General features: G+C 37.0%; 1 protein-coding gene across 3 annotated transcripts in view; it reads right to left on the bottom strand.

Moving 5' to 3' along the window:
- Kifap3 (kinesin associated protein 3) overlaps positions 1-16,759 on the bottom strand; it is a 134,776-nt gene that overhangs the window by 14,584 nt on the left and 103,433 nt on the right. For all 3 annotated transcript variants that reach the window (XM_021160355.2, XM_029478213.1, XM_021160363.1), the window contains exon 19: positions 14,296-14,395. In XM_021160355.2, coding sequence (XP_021016014.1) covers positions 14,296-14,395 — 100 coding nt within the window. The remainder of the gene's footprint in view (positions 1-14,295; positions 14,396-16,759) is intronic.

Raw genomic sequence — 16,759 nt, 5'->3', positions numbered from 1 at the left:
CACTCACTTTGTAGACCAGGCTGGCCTCGAACTCAGAAATCCGCCTGCCTCTGCCTCCCGAGTGCTGGGATTAAAGGCGTGCGCCACCACGCCCGGCTGAGTATTTTTTCATTAATGTTCATAAGGGAAATTGGTTTAATGCTCTCATTTTATTTCATTTCATTTCATTTTTCAATTTTTGTTATTTTATTTATTTACATTACTGTCATACCCTCACCTCACTCTTCCCCCATAGTTTCTCATTCCACCTCACCTTCCTCTTGTCTCTGAGAGGGTGGCACCCCCCAGGGGCTTCCCCTTTCCCCGGGGCCTCAAGCATTACAAGGATTAGGCACATCTTGTTCCACTAAGGCCTGACCAGGCAGACCTTGGCTATATTTGTGCCAGGGGCCTTGGAGCAGACAGTGTAAGCTCCTAGTTGGTGGCTCATAGGATATTATGCTTCCATTTAGCATAGATGAGTACTTAGAATATTTAATTTAATATGTATATGTATATCATACAAGTACACAAAGAATGTGAACTAGGTCTTAATCATAAAGGCTAGTACCTATCTATGTAAAATAAAATAATTGAAAATGTTTATACCTTATCTGGATTATTAAAATATTTTTCCATATACAAAGTTATCTGTCAGCAATTTAAAATAGAAGCACATACTGCTCTATGCAGGATCTATAAGACAGTATTTGAGTATCATGTATCTAATACATGCTTTGCATTGCACACTTGAAAGGATGACATAGAAATGGTAAAGGTTAGGTATAGAAGTGAAAAATAAACTGCAACATGGGAAGAGGAATAAGTTTATCTGTGTTTAAAGACAGGCCCTGCAGGGAATACAGTGTGTGCCAGGCACTACAGATACAACTCTGAGTAAGACTGTATGTCAAAGGTCTTCCCCCTGAGTGTGTACTGTTGAAGAACGAGACAGATTCACAAGGAAATGACCGATTGGAGCAGATGGGCTCAAGAAGTTGCTTTTATGAAGAAATAATATTGGAGTTGAGACTTGAATGACAAAAGCTAGTTATTTAAAGTCTGATGACTACTCAAGCGAGGCAGGAAGGTGACAGAATAGGAAGGCTTCTTCAGGGAGAAGAAACACAAATGGGACATTTGTAGGTGAGGCTGAGGAAGGAGAGGTGGCAGATGATGCAGTTTTCCAGAGCACGCTGAGGAATTTGCTTTTTCTTAGACGTGTATGGAGCTGGGGTTTGACTTAAGAAGACTGGGAAAACAGGTAAGTGGAACAAGAGGACCATGAGGGGAGGTAGCTGCAGCACCATATGACTAATTAGGTGCTGAGTGAAGCGGGCAGCAGCAGTTTGCATTGGAGTGCTAACAGTACACACAGCAAGCAAAGGCCAAATAGGAGGGAAAGATCAAGGAAGACCCTAAAGTTTCTGACTTGACTACTTGGTGGACGGTTGTAACGTTTGTTAAGATACAAAGATGTTTATATCAATGCAGCTGCTTGATAGTCTTATCCGCATTTAACTAGCCATGTTAAGGAGGAAGAGAGAAAAGGACTGTGTTTAAATCAATCTCTGGTAGAAAATGCAAGATGACAGATACTATCGAAGACTAATAGGATGGTCCTGTAAACAGTGAGAATAAAGAGATGCTCTCAGACGAGGGTCTGCCTGAAGCAACCAGCATTTACAGGTGGTGAGGAGAAGGAATTATCTGCCAAAGAACAACAGGAAGAGATGAAGAAGGGCTGATCAGAAAAGTGAGATCAGAAAAGTGGCATGTTTTGAACTGAGATAAGACAGCATTGAAAAGCAAGGCTCAGACAACTGTGATAAACACAGATGCGAGTTTAAATGAAAAAATTCTATTGCTTCAGTAACAAAAGAGAACCGGAGAAGTTCAAAATAAAATTGAAGTTTTTAAAAATTTTTTTTAAATTTTAAAAGCTTAAATAGATATTCTCTCTCTCTCTCTCTCTCTCTGTTTGTCTGAATTCATGCATATGCATGAAGTGTGGACAGAAGAGGTTGTCGAACATCCTGGAACTACAGTTACAGATGGCTGTGACCCATCACATGAGTGCTGGGCCAAGGCCAGGTCGTTTGCAAGAGCAACAAGTGCTCTTACCTCTGACCCATCTCTCTGGCCCTGGAACTGAAGAAGCTGGAGAAGTTCTGTGTATGGGGAAGTGAGAATGAACAGCAATTAGAATGTAACTTGAGGCCAATGGAGTTTCCATGGTGACAGGATGAGCCAGTAGAGGGAAAAGGGTAGGGACAAAGAAGACAGCTTCAGGAAGGCAGAGGACAGGGTTCAGAGACTTCAAAGGTCAGCTACATCACTGTAACAAGGAGAAAGAAAGGAAGATGGATAGAAGGATGAGTCTCTGGATAGGCTGGATTGGGTAACCAGCTTTATTCTGCATGCATTTTAAACAGAATGGTGGTTTTCAGTTGTGACAGTAAATTAATAAGGGCAGTAATCAATGGAAATTAGCACTCTGCTTTGTAAGCCTTCGCTGCATGCATGTTAGCAAATGCTAATCATCACTATTGGTGATCTCGTCAGGTAACGGACAGACTGGAAACCATTAATGGAGTAGCCTTCTAAACACTCCAGTCAGAAAGGTTACAATGGCCAGACATCTACACCAGTATGGTTTCTAGTGCTTTGCAGTGATGTTGTTGAACCTGCATTGGACTGTTCAAGCTACACAGACATGAGATCTTTTGAGCAATTTCATTTGATTGAGATATATTTTTTCTTTCACTTCCTTAAAAAAATGTGTGTGTGTGTAAACGTGTGTACATATGCCATGGCATGCATGTGGAGGTCAGAGGACATTGGGAGAGTTCTCTCACACCACTGTGTGGGTTTCAGAGATCCAGCATATGTTCTGAGGTTTGGTGGCGACTGCATTTACCTACTGAGCCACTTTGCTAGCCAACTACCCTCTTTTAAAAATGCAACAACCAACAATTAGCATTTTCTAAAAAGTGGATCCTCTATTTCCAAGAGATCTGATTGGATGGTTTCTACTTCAGAAATATCCTCCTCAGTTCTCCATCTGCTTTTAAGAACTGTTTTTATGATCAGCTGAATCAGTGAATGGGCATTACACACTCAGTGAGTGGGCATTACACACTCAGTGAATGGATATATCACTCAGTGAGTGGGTATTACACACTCAGTGAGTGGGCATTGCACACTCAGTGAATGGGCATTACACACTCAATGAATGGGCATTACACACTGCCTCATTCCAATGTTGTGATTTTTATGAGAAATGATTCATTCTATGGAATATGATTGCTATAACAGTAACTGTGACTTAAGTGGTGAGAAATGACAAAACTGATTTAAATTTTTTTATTTTACTTAATAATAACCATATTTTTATATATGGTCCATAAAAACACATAATAAAATGTATTTATTTTGGCTATCATTCAAAATTGTCATCTGAGGTAAATTTCAGACAACTTGCTAAATTCTAACTGCCAATCATAACAAGGCAATAGAAAAGGTAAAAAAAAGAGGACGATAAATTTAATAAATTTACTGAATAATTGTAATATTTACTCTATGTGTACAGAGATTGAAATTTTATTCACTTGATAAAATGGCTTAGTGAGTTTAATAATTTTTTTTCTTTAAGAGTAGCTCTTATAATGTAGAAATGAAGATTTCTGAAAGCCTCAGAATTTCCTTGGTACAATGGCATTACTTCTGTACCTGAAATAAAAATAATGACCTTACCCGTTAAGCTACTTAAGCATAAGTTTATGTTCACACTAAGTATATAACGTAAGCATAGGAGACAGAAAGGTTCTGGCTTTTAGTGACCAACTTTCATCTTAATGAGCGAATCCACCACCTCTCTGCCCCCCCAGGAACGACCTTAGTATCATTCACTTTCTGAAGTTTTCTTTCAGTTTTGGTCTTGTAACCATGTGACTTGGCAAAAACTAGGTTGCATGAAAAGGAAGAAAAGCCAATAAAATGAATTACAAAGACAACAAGGTTAAACTGATCACACTGTCTTCATACGGCCTACGGAAACTGTACAAATAGGCAGTTGGCTGTGGCTTGGCATTTAGCAGCATGCGATCAGCAAGAAGGAGGGAATTTTATTCTCATTAACTGTTGCAGATTTACTGCAGTGAAAAAGGGCTATGTAACCCGAGATGTGACAGTACAGCAAGATCAAAGCCACAGGCTGGAAACTAAATAAACCCTCTGGCTACTTCCTGCAAGGAAAATTCACTTTGGCAATGTAAAACAGAGCCCAGTTAAAAACTACTCTCAGTTTTATGAGCTGTCATAGCAGCTCAAGTGGTTTGGGCTGGCTGAGTTTAGAACATTATATTTCCTTGTTTTTGTCTTAGATACTTCTACAAGAAGGTTTATAGACTAACTCCCCACTCCAGCACAACAACTAGAAAGTTCTTGCAGTTTAAAATGAGCCTAGTCACTAAGCTCATTAGAGCAGCCTTCACTGGAGCACTCCTTCCTCAGTCACTATATAACTTAGGATCTCACTCAGATTTAACTTGGGAACATAGATTTACTTTTATGACTCACATACAACCTGTACAATTCCTATTCAAACTAAATGCAAGTCAGCTACACAGCCCACATGGCTTTTATCTGATTAGTGAGCTACTTGTACAGGACATCACGAGTGACGATGGGCAACATGGAGAATAAGGCAATTAATTAATATTACATTTAAAGGCCTACAGCCCAGCATTGAAAGATGTTGTTTAATGTTTTTAACATTAGAAAACTTAATGACTATTCATAGCAGGCCTCATCCAAACAGACAGGACTAGAAAGAATAACTCAACCTTGAATTACACAGTCCTCTCCAGCTAAGGACTATGTCTAACACTACGACTCAAGGCCTAAATGGACTGCCCTATCTCTCTTATTTTAAAGGGAATAGTGCTTGCTATTGTATTTAAAATATCAATAAGGAAGCATTTGAAATGGTAACTTGCGTTGTAGGAAAAAAAAAATCTACTTCTGAAGATGGCATTACTTAAGAACAAACATCTCCTACAAGCACTCACGTATACTTAAAAACTTCAGACTTTCTTTTAATTTATATCTGCATTGCTTTATTTTGAAACAGAGCTTCATGATTACCTATGCTGGCCTGCATTGATATCCTCTTGCCGCAGCTTCCTGAATTCTGGGCAAACAGACATGCACCAACATACCTGACTAAATTCACTCTCAATTGTATCTATATAGTCGACAAAAATGCGACCAGTACACTTGGAAAACCATATGAACTTTACCACTAGACAATCACTCTTAACTGGTGATGATGTGTTCAATTTCCCTGCCAAGCCAGGGTTAACACCCATGTCATGTCTTTAAACACAAGGCTGTGTACAGTCGATGTGTTAACATTTTTATAGGATTCAGTTCTATTATTTTACTTGTAGATTCAGTTATAGCAGTATTTTTTCCTCCTAAACGAAAGTCTTAATAAAGTCTCAATAATGTGGTTTCCCTTGAGAAAACCTTTGGGCTTTCTACGCAGCTAGTAAGCATCCAAAAGCTTTGCTCTGACCACCAGATAGAAACGGCACTGCCCCAGTGAGGGCCGTCCACTGCCAAGCTCTTGTGCTTCTAACTGTGTAAGGAAAGGAAATAACTGAAAACACCTTTGCAAGTGAGCACTGTGACCTCTCTAGGGAAAGACATCTTCCCAAGGTTCCAGTGATTTTTGGCTTGCATTTCTATTTTTTAGTAACATTTACAGTTTGCTAATGCTGATCTAATAAATCTAGCTTTAATAATCTAATAAAATCTAGCCTTAAAGGTTATAGGCCCAATTTACTAATAAAATCTAATTCAATTTTCCATGGGAAATGCAAATAATTAGTGTCCAAGCAGTGGAGTGATGCCTTTTCACTGCACCAAAGAAGCTGTCTCTAAAAATTCTCAATAAAAACGACAAGTAAGACAAATAGAGCAAACTCACAGGGATGTATTTAACCGGCACCAGAGAAGCACCATTCTCTTTAGAAGGGACTTGCACAAGACAATCACTCTCCAACCAAATGAGACAACCTCATTCTTTCACTTTCACTTTAGTACAACTGGATTTACTCTTTAGAGAGAGTTTAAGGTAATGAACTAATTACTTAATGCGTTAATAAACTCTTCACAGCTTGCCTTCAAGAAAATGTGAAATACCAATTTGCAAGAAGACATGCCCAAATGTATTAAAGCAAAATAGGTTTATAATTTGTCTTGCTCTGAAGTGAATGTTATACCTCGGTTTTAAAAACATTTTCTCCCTACTGCCCCAAACAGAGGTCACCAGGAATGATGCATCTCCTTGTCATCTGGATGCAGTAACCGTGTGGAACACAGGCTGCTCCTCGGACCCAGCTTAAGGGCTTCAGTATTTATTACTGCCCAGTTCCAGTTGGTTCCCTAAAAATCTCTGACCCTTAATTTCTATTTTCACTCTTCACCCTCTTCACATATGTGACTCTGATCAAATGTGACATGTGCAGGTATGACGGTCAGAGACATGTGAGTTATTAGCTTTGGTGTACTCAGGTTTTTAAAAAGTCTTAAACATTTTCTTGGAAAAATTTAAAGGTTCCTAGGAATATTTTACTTTGAGAAATGCAATTGGTAATATCCAGAAAGTATAATAAAATTTCTCATAAGGATCATTTCACAGAGCAAGTCTCCTAGTGAAAACAACCTCTCCGTGAGTTTCCCACCACGGACATCTTAGCGCTCCTGCCATTCGTGCTCAGCAGGTTTCTGCATCCTACAAGTTTACAGGGAGAGCGACCACTGCACTGTTTTAGGCATAATTTCCTTTGTTATATAGCTTATGAATGATTTTATTAATTTCAGGAAATTCTGTGACATATTTCTACTCCATCAATACTGACAAAACTAGAAAGAGTTTAAAATTATTCCTCTGATTTAGACCTGGACAGCATTTACTACTGTGTTTGAGATGTTTAAAAAAAATTCCTTCGATAGCTGAATATTCATAATTAATTTTCAATATATTATAAAAGTTTGCATAGTCTATATATTTTCCGGTAGAAACATCATTATAAAACAAAGCAATTTTTAAAGTAATGGGATACTATCCTGCTATTCAACCTTGCTGTTATATTCTCAATATACATACATATGTATTTATAAAGAAATTGTGTTTTAAAAAATTATTTTCTCATTTGTATGTATGAGTGTTTTATCTGGGTCTGTGTATACCATGTTTGTGCCTGGTGCTCACGGGGTCAGAAAAGGTCATCAAATCCCTTGGAACTGGAGTTATAGATGTTTGTGAGGCAACATGTGGGTACTGGGAATTGAATCTCAGGTCCTCTAAAGAAGCGGCGGTCCTCTTAACTGCTGAGCCATTTTTCCAGGCCCTCTTCTGTATTTCTTTTAATCAAGGCTTTAAAAAAAAACTCAATTTAAACCTATAAGCAGTTCTTTTAAAGATGCCTGCAAATCTCCAGAACTAAGGCGTTTTGGGGACCTACACATATAACCACGTCAGGAACTCAGTGTGTAGAAGAGAAGTTTAGCAGTGCATTAAATATACAGGACACTGAATGAGTTATTTTATTTTTTAAGATTATATATTGTTTGATAACGGCTTGGCCTAAACCTGGTAAGTTAGGGTTTTGATGGAGGATAAGGGCAGCCTTACAGTGAAAGAAGTGACTCTCATTTGTATACATAGAATCCTAGTGTTAGGAAAAACAACACGTGAAAAACTTAAGTGTTTCGTAGTATAAGGATGCTTCCTAGCAGGTCTGACAGCCTGCATTTAATACTTGGGGTCCATGATGAAAGGAAAGGACTGATGCCTGCAGTTTCCCTCTCATCTCCACATGCATGCCACGGCAGGTACAGTCAATATGGAACTGTAATTGATGGTTAAAATTGGTCTAAATGATTCTTTCATTCAGAGAAATAATCTGCTACTTCATTATGACCCTGAAACTAACACTTCAGCTGTTATTTGATGGTTCACAAGATAAAGAGGCTACAGTGAAAGGCATACATGTATAATATATAAGCTCAAGCACAAACCAAATAATAGTAAATACCCCAAGAAAGAAGACAAGAGGTTGTAACTAACACACAGAAAACGAAGCCGTATGAAGCAGGGAACAGGTCATGGGCGAGTCCACTTCACTCTGACCTCAGCGAGATGGTCAGTGATGACATCATCCTACCAATAACAAAGAACGCCAGGCTCTCTGAAAAATATTTTTCAAAGCCCCAAGGAAACTGAAGCAGACTGCGTTTTTTTTTTTTCAGTTTATGAAAATTGGATTCCTATAAAAGGAAAATGGACCATTTTTACTGCAACAAAAACTGATTTGTAAAAGCTGGAAGCAGTTTAAGAATACTCTCAACATGAGGTTCTTGTTAGTCTTGAAAAGTAAGAGTTATAATAAAAAAAGGTCCAAAAATATGGCATGAATACATAGTACATAACATTAAAAAAAAAAACCCAAAAACCTTGCCTTGCTCCCATTATTTTTAATTAGCTTCAATACCAAGTTCCACTTCACTCCCAACCCCAGTTCAGAGCTGGGGAGATTTACATTTGACACTGTGATTGGCAACCTCAGAGCTAATGCCTTGGAGCCCTAATGCATTTTGCATTAGCTCTAAATGTCGGGAAACCCTGGCGCCAAGAGGTTCAAACCAATAGTGACACGTGTCTAAAGCCAAGGATTTGCTGTCCAGCTGCCAGTATCTATTTTATCAAACGTCCGGTCTCTCTTGTAGAATGAGATAGATGAGTTTAACAGCTTTCACTGTTTCCAATTAAACTGACTCACCACATTACAGAAATGCAGGCCCTCAGACTACGAGCACCTTTGACTTGGGCTTAGGAAAAACAGCGATATAGATTAGGTCTTAACACTTTTTTCAATTTGGCTTAGTTCCTCAGATTCTAATTCATATGTCTTTTAATTATCAAACATCATTAGAGAAAAGAGGAAAATCTGAATAATTAAAAAAAAAAAAACAGATGTCATAAAAATTAGTAACTCTTTACCTAGCAGGCACCCGGGATCAACTGCTTTACAGGAAGCTACTCAAATTGAAATGTTCCCATAATAAAGCCTGAAAGCCATGGAAGTCGAGTGGCGGTGGCACTTCCCATTGCTGTAACTTTCTCATGCTCTGTCATACATGCCACCGCCAATCACTAGAAATAGTGTTGATGAGACATTGCTCCTGTTTCCGCATTAATCTTTTACTATTCTTCCCTACATAATTTTGCTAGGCTTAGCTGTCCTCAAGACAATGATGAGGTAGCAGGGAAGAGTTGGTAGGTAACCTGGCTAGTTCCCTGACTTAGGGAGAGGCTCCACAGAGGCAGCACTTCTTCCCTCTAAGGGTAACCAGGCTTGTCAGATTTTAAATCCACAGCCTAAGTTCTTTGTCTTTTCAACACCAGGAGAGGTGAGAGTTAAAGACAACAATTTCAGGTTAGTGAATGGAACATTTATGGAAATATATTCTTATATTATTTAAAGTTAGTTAATAAAATGGAAATTTTCATATTAGCATTTTTTAATTGGATATTTTCTTCATTTACATTTCAAATGCTATCCCAAAAGTCCCCTAACCCCCCCCTTCCGCCACCCTGCTCCCCTACCCACTCACTCCCACTTCTTGGCCCTGGTTCTCCCCCTGTACTGGGGCATATAAAGTTTGCTAGACCAAGGGTCCTCTCTTCCCAATGATGGCCAACTAGGCCATCTTCTGCTACATATGCAGCTAGAGATACAAGTTCTGGGGGTACTGATTAGTTCATATTGTTGTTCCACCTATAGGGTTGCAGACCCCTTCAGCTCTTGGGTACTTTCTCTAGCTCCTTCATTGGGGGCCCTGTGTTCTATTCTATAGATGACTGTGAGCATCCACTTCTGTATTTGCCAGGCACTGGCATAGCCTCACAAGAGACAGCTATATCAGGGTCCTTTCAGCAAAATCTTGCTTGGGTATGCAATAGTGTCTGCGTTTGGTGGCTGATTATGGGATGGACCCCCAGGTGGGGCAGTCTCTGGATGGTTCATCCTTTGGTCTTAGCTCTAAACTTTGTCTCTGCAATTCCTTCCATGGATATTTTATTTCCTATTCTAGGTAGGAATGAAGTATCCACGAGTTGGTCTTCCTTCTTGATTTTCTTGTGTTTTGGAAGTTGTATCTTGGGTATTCTAGGTTTCTGGGCTAATATCCACTACAGTGAGTGCATATCAAGTGACTTCTTTTGTGCATAATCAGCATTTTGATTTGATATTATTTAATGAGTTTTAAAGTTTATCTCCTACATATGAGTAACTGAGAGCTACCTTGTAGTTTAAGATTTCAGATTGGGAACATCACACAGCTAGATCATCATAACAAAATGTGTGAATAATTATTGCAATTTAATGTTTAAGTATTTCCAGAATTAAAACAAATATGCCTAACTGAAGATCCATGGTTTTATAATGTCAAAGGAGAATCTCATTGCAGAGGAGGTGTAGGAAAGAAATGGGAGGTAGATATAATCAAAACACAGTTTATGTATATATGAGATTCTCAAAGAATAAAAATCATCACTTAGAAAAAGAATCTTAAATACTTAAATAACTAAAAATATCTGAATAAGCGAAAAAGTAAATTAAGAATAAACTTATTTAACTAAGTATTATTCTAGAAGCTGGGCATGGTGGCGCACGCCTTTAATCCCAGCACTTGGGAGGTAGAGGCAGGCAGATTTCTGAGTTCAAGGCCAGCCTGGACTACAAAGTGAGTTCCAGAACAGCCAGAGCTACAGAGAGAAACCCTGTCTCAAAATAACAAAACAAAACAAAACAAAACAAAACATGAATTATTCCAGAATAATGACTGCAATAGAAGGCGCACAAGGCCTATGAGAGACCCTCTGCTCTGCTGTAAACCTCGTCTCCCCTGACATGGTTGAGTGTCCTTTTTCATTTCATTTGTTAGTTATCAAAACTCAAAGAAGTTAACAGTAAATTATGCTTCTACAAATAAAAAGAAAAAGTGATATGCTTATAGGATTTAAAGCTTATAAAGTTCTTAAAGATAATATTATTTCAGGGAAAGTTTTTTAAAGGATACAAAATTCTCAAATCAAAATAATTACAGTAAGTATATTACTCTTTGGATTTTAAAAAGTCTTTGGTACATTTTCAAGGGTAAAAATATTTAAGTAGTCTCTTTACTTCATAAAAGAATATATCACAGTAGTTTTCAATATAGAAGCTCTATATGAATTTTTCTAGACACTAAAATTTGACAGAAATGAAAAGCAAAATAGTGAAATTTTAAAATATGAAAATCACTAAATAGATCTCTCAATAAAGCTACATAGTTTTATAAACTATAATTAAAAATGATAAACTTTGTTTAATTGGTCTCAAGATTTACTGACTTATATATTCAATTACCCGCATATTGGAAAACTTTGAGATAGAGTCTCACCATATGACCCTGGCTGACCTTGGGCCTTCCTGTCTTATAGTCCTGAAGGCTGGGGTCATACAAATGTCCCACACTCCTGACTACATATTCAATATTAATTAAAATGTTTAACTTATTTGAAGCCATCGAATTACATTAAAATGAAAACAGGTCTTATTTAAAGAAGCAAGGCAAGATCTGTAGCACTCTGCTGCATTTAGATTGGGACTATCTAAAGGACAGTACTTATTGTGAACCGGAAGAGAAAGAGTAATTACAATAGCAGAACAATTAGGTTTATAAAGGATATAAGCATTTTTTGTTATAAGATCATATACCCAAATCAACTTTCATTTTTAATTTTACAGAAAACATTTGTACTGTGAATTTTCACATTAGTTATATATAATAATTATACAGGCTAATTAAATATTTATAACTAGAATGCCAGATGCTTCAGAAAAAAAATCAAGGTCATTTTTTTCTTTTTCTTTTCTTTTTTTTTTTTTTTTTTTAGTATTTAGTGACAGCTTTTATGAATTGAGGCAAGGGATTTCTTAATACATCAACCAGGTATATTGATGAAATTATTTCTTGTGTTGTCATTGAGAGCCTACTATAGAAGACCAAGCTCCACATTTCATGAATACATCACTTAGCTAAGAGGCATATAAGCATAATTTAAAGAAAGCTTTGCTATGAATTTATGTATAGGGGTAGTATCTCCATCCAGTGTACCCACACGCATTAGGTCACTTCTATTGGACACTTCAATTAGCTATGGTTTCTTTATCTGTAAAACAGATATAATTCTTGCTTTAAAAAATTTAGAGTGCAATTTTAAAAAGAGATATGTGTAAAATAGATTATATATAATAGATGATCAATACTATTTACATCAACTATCATAATTATAGTTTTATCAGATTTATTTCAATTGATCACTGAGATAACACTGGTCAGGAAAGGCGATAAATGCATCACTTAAAATTAGATTTAGCCTGAAGCTGAGGATTTAGCTCAGTGGTAGAGCACTTGCCTAGCAAGCACAAGGCCCTGGGTTCGCTCCTCAGGTCCAAAAAAAAAGATTTAGCCTTTGTTATTGGTTATTCTCTACAACCTCAAAGTAAGACAGTCTTGCATGAGACCCCACTATGGACACCACATGGAGAACTGAGCTAATGTCCAACTAGACCTTTTACCCCTCCTGACTAGCATTCACAGTGCTGCAATATACCTTGCAAACTACTTGGGGAGAAAAGTAATTTTCAATGTTACTTAGCTGCAAATACTGCAAACTTCCTCCAAGTCACACTGGCGTCATAGAGGCACAAGTGTAACAGGAGTGAGTAACAGCCATTGTTTTATTAGATTCTAAGACCATCCATGAGGTGGAACTGATCCTTGACACTGATAAAGTGGCCAAGAACCTGAGAAGAGATAGTCCATGCTCCCTAGGAGCAAACCTGCCATTATTTCTATGCTAGAGGAAGACAGCAATAAAATGACCCCCAAAGATAAACATTAGCACACCACTCAACCCTTTCAAAGAAACTCTGTCTTGCAACAGATGACAAGTAACAAAACCTCACAACTAAACAATGTACAGAGCAATTCACCCTCAACGGAAAGTGCTCATCAAAGTCCCCTCTCAAGGCTCAGGGGTCTTCTTGGAAGAAGAGGCAGAAAGACTTAGAGCGAGAGGTGATGGACAACTCTAAGGGAAAAGGATCGTACATATGAACTCACAGAAACCATGACAGCATGCGCAAGACCTGCACAGGTCTATACCAGACAAAATCCCAGCATGGAGAAGGGAAGTGGATACAAAGTCCCACCCTTAACCAAGAAGCTATTTGCAAGTAATACCTGCCAGGAAAGAAAACAAGTAGTTTTTTCTAACACTATCAGTCAAACACCACAGAAGTCCCTATACTCAGGGGTAATTGGTGTACACAAACCACTCATATTTTGTGTGTGTGTACATGTGTGTATTTTGTTTCATTTTGTTATTTTTTTTGTCTTATTGAGTTTTTATTTGTTCTTTTGACTTTTTTTTTTTTAGATAGAGTGAGAAAACATGAAGTTGGTATAGAAAAACATGGTCAAAATATATTGTATAAAAATATTTTACAGATAAATAAATATAGCCTATGTTACTAAAAATAGGGTTTTAAAAATAGAAGCTAAATCAGTAACTTAAATGAAAAACACTTTAGGGAAAATAAGATTCTTATTTAGTTGATAGCTCAGTGTGAAATTCCAATAGTCAGCCGAATGAAAGCACTACACCTCTAGCGAGGGCACAGGAGGAAAATGTTTTCTATACTTTTCGGCAATAATTTAAAAAATCTGTAAGAAAATTAGTAATGAAGCTGGATGCTGCTACAGTCAACTTTGTTACAACCATAGAACAATAGCTTATGAGATACTATTTTCCTTTTAAGTTTTGCTTACCTCCAATTCTACAATTATAAAAGACTTCTACTAACCAAAATAGCATCTTTTCAACAAGACTGTGTATGAATGTTGTTAAACCATATGCCATGTGCTCTTGTATTTTATTTGTTTTGGATACACTAGGAAACAATCTGTGTTCATGATCGGAAACTATTGTCTTTTTCAAATAACTTTTTCTAAAGCAATGGAGCATTACTTTTTAATAAATTAACTAAAAAATAAACACTTTCCTGAAGAGATGAAAGGTTTTTATCCTCCTTGTAATGACAAAGGCAGAGAAATGGCAGACTGAAGAAAACTCCAGTTTTTAAGAAACCAAGGTGACACCACTCCCGAGTTCTTTCTTGGAACATTGCTTACCTGCCAGGAAATGCGTGTTGCCCCACCACATCTCCATTCTGGAGGTGAAAATCATTGAAGAAGTCTGGACTTATGGCTCCTTCAGAGGTAATCAGTCCATCTACAAAGAGCCAAAGCGGAGATTAGTGAAACACATTTATAGGGAATGAAATAAAAATTACCTTATTGAGCAACACATTAGAAACCTGTTTAGTCTGGAAATCAAACTGTTATCCCTGGAGTATACATTGGAGGCTATATATATATATATATATACACAAGCAGTAAGACATATCATGATCATACAGCAGTCACTGAGTGCAATCAGAAACAAGACAGACTGCCCTCCAGGTACTTAGGGAAGTGTGGACAAGAAAAGACAAAAAAGGAGGAAGGCGTCAGGTGTGGTAGGGAGAGGAGTGATGCTTTAGGCTAACAAAAGGTTATGGATAAAGGCAAAGGAGGCATGGAATGCCACAGTGCTGGCAAAGGGCAATACTTCAGCACGCTTCTCATTTTATATTCACATAGCTTCATATATACATATATATCTCACAATTGAGAATATTACCAAATAGTTTGTTAATAAAACCATTTGACAATTTAAATGGCACACATTACAACATACAAACTTGTTATGAATTTTTTTATATGAAATGGTTTATACATCCTATGGCCTTAAATGGGTGAGGTATACAAGATAAAAATAGTTTTTGAAAACTTGTTCTCTGTTAGTTATTAATTATGATATAGCTATACCATCATGCTGTCAGATGTACATGATTCCCTAGAGAGCTCTATACGGCAATGTGGTTTGAAAACACTGTTTTTGCTTTAAGTTTTTATCCCTCAGTCTGTCAGTTTTAAAAAAATGATTTAAGAGTTATATTACTTTTAGTTGTTCCGAGACTCTAATCAGGCTGCTATGTGTAGGCTGATGTAGAGGAATAACAATTACCAGACATTAAGACATCTGAATTATGGCTTCAGCAATGCACTAAACCTAAAACAAATCCTGTAGTATACACCTTCTTCCCCCCCCCCCGCCCCCCCTTTGGTTTTCAAGACAGGGTTTCTCTGTGTAGCCATGGCTCTCCTGGAACTCACTTTTTTGAAATCCACCTGCCTCTGCCTCCCGAGTGCTGTGATTAAAGGCGTGCACCACCATGCCCGGCTAGTACACACCTTCTTAATCAGAAACTATTTGCATGGATTTGAGGACTTTGAGTTTTCCATGCTGGATTACTGAATCCAGAATAGTGTGATACCAAAATATACATAATTAATACACATTATTCTTTTTGAAAGAATTTCCCTTTGGATCCAACGAAATAATTTATTAACAAATACTACACAATAGTAGATATATGTTAATGGGAATATTATACGTAAAATATAGAAGAATTACTATTAGTAGGGGTTAGACTATCCTACTTGGGGTGAGGCAGTATCAAAGGTATAATTGATTTGAGTCTTCAAATATTAGTAGGACTTAAATGACAACATTTCTTTGCATGAGATGGCTCTATGGGTAATGGTATTGCTGCTAATAAGCCTCATGACCTGAGTTTGAATCAAGGAATGCACATGGTGAAAGAAAGCCAACTCAGGCAGGTTGTTCTTTGGTTTCTAGACACACGCCATGACATACAAATAAATAGATGTCTGAAAGTTGTTTAAAATAAAAGTATATTCAAAATGGCTTCAATGGTAAATCTAATTAGTACAGTTAGCAAAAGTGTAAGCATAGTGCTTTGTATTTTCATAAAATTTCCATAGTAATCACTTGGCATAAACCATATATTAATGTCTGGGCTAGTATTTAATTGTTGAATTGTTAGTGCATATAACTAACTGGTACTAATCATTATTTTTACTAAGTTTAAAATTGTTGAACTTTAATTAAAATCTAAAAAGTCAAAGTAATATTTGTTCTGATTTTATGTCTGCTAGAAATTAAATATTCTATAAATCCAATACCAGGTAAACATTGAGAAGATACAAAATGGAATCATAGGAAATTCTAAGACACAATAGAAGGACAGGAAAGAAGCTAAGAAAAGAAATAGAAAATAAATTTTGTATTTAGTATTTTGTCAAAATCTGGCTAATGTCAACAAGGTTAAATTAAAATACTAAGAAATTCTGCAAATCTAAAACCAAGTAACTCAGGATAAGAGTTTGAGAAACTACAAATTACAGACTAAACTAAAATACCAAAGTGATATGAATCCTATATTTAAGACAACCTGCCCCGGAATTCTCTAATGTTTCTGAAATGTAACTGCACATAATAAAAGAGGTTGATATTATCGTGAGATACATCAAGAAATGGCACAGAGGTTCATTAAATTCTTGGACTACATGGAAGAAAAATGTAAACATCCATGAAATAAAAAAGTATTAAGAACTTGCCTGTAGGAATCAATGTCCCCAAACTCATAGCATAAAGCCTGCACTGCTAAAAGCTCATCACCTACTGTTA

Source organism: Mus caroli, chromosome 1 (genome assembly GCF_900094665.2).
Source record: "Mus caroli chromosome 1, CAROLI_EIJ_v1.1, whole genome shotgun sequence".
Taxonomy (NCBI): Eukaryota; Metazoa; Chordata; class Mammalia; order Rodentia; family Muridae; genus Mus; species Mus caroli.
This window is presented reverse-complemented; position numbering and strand designations above follow the sequence as displayed.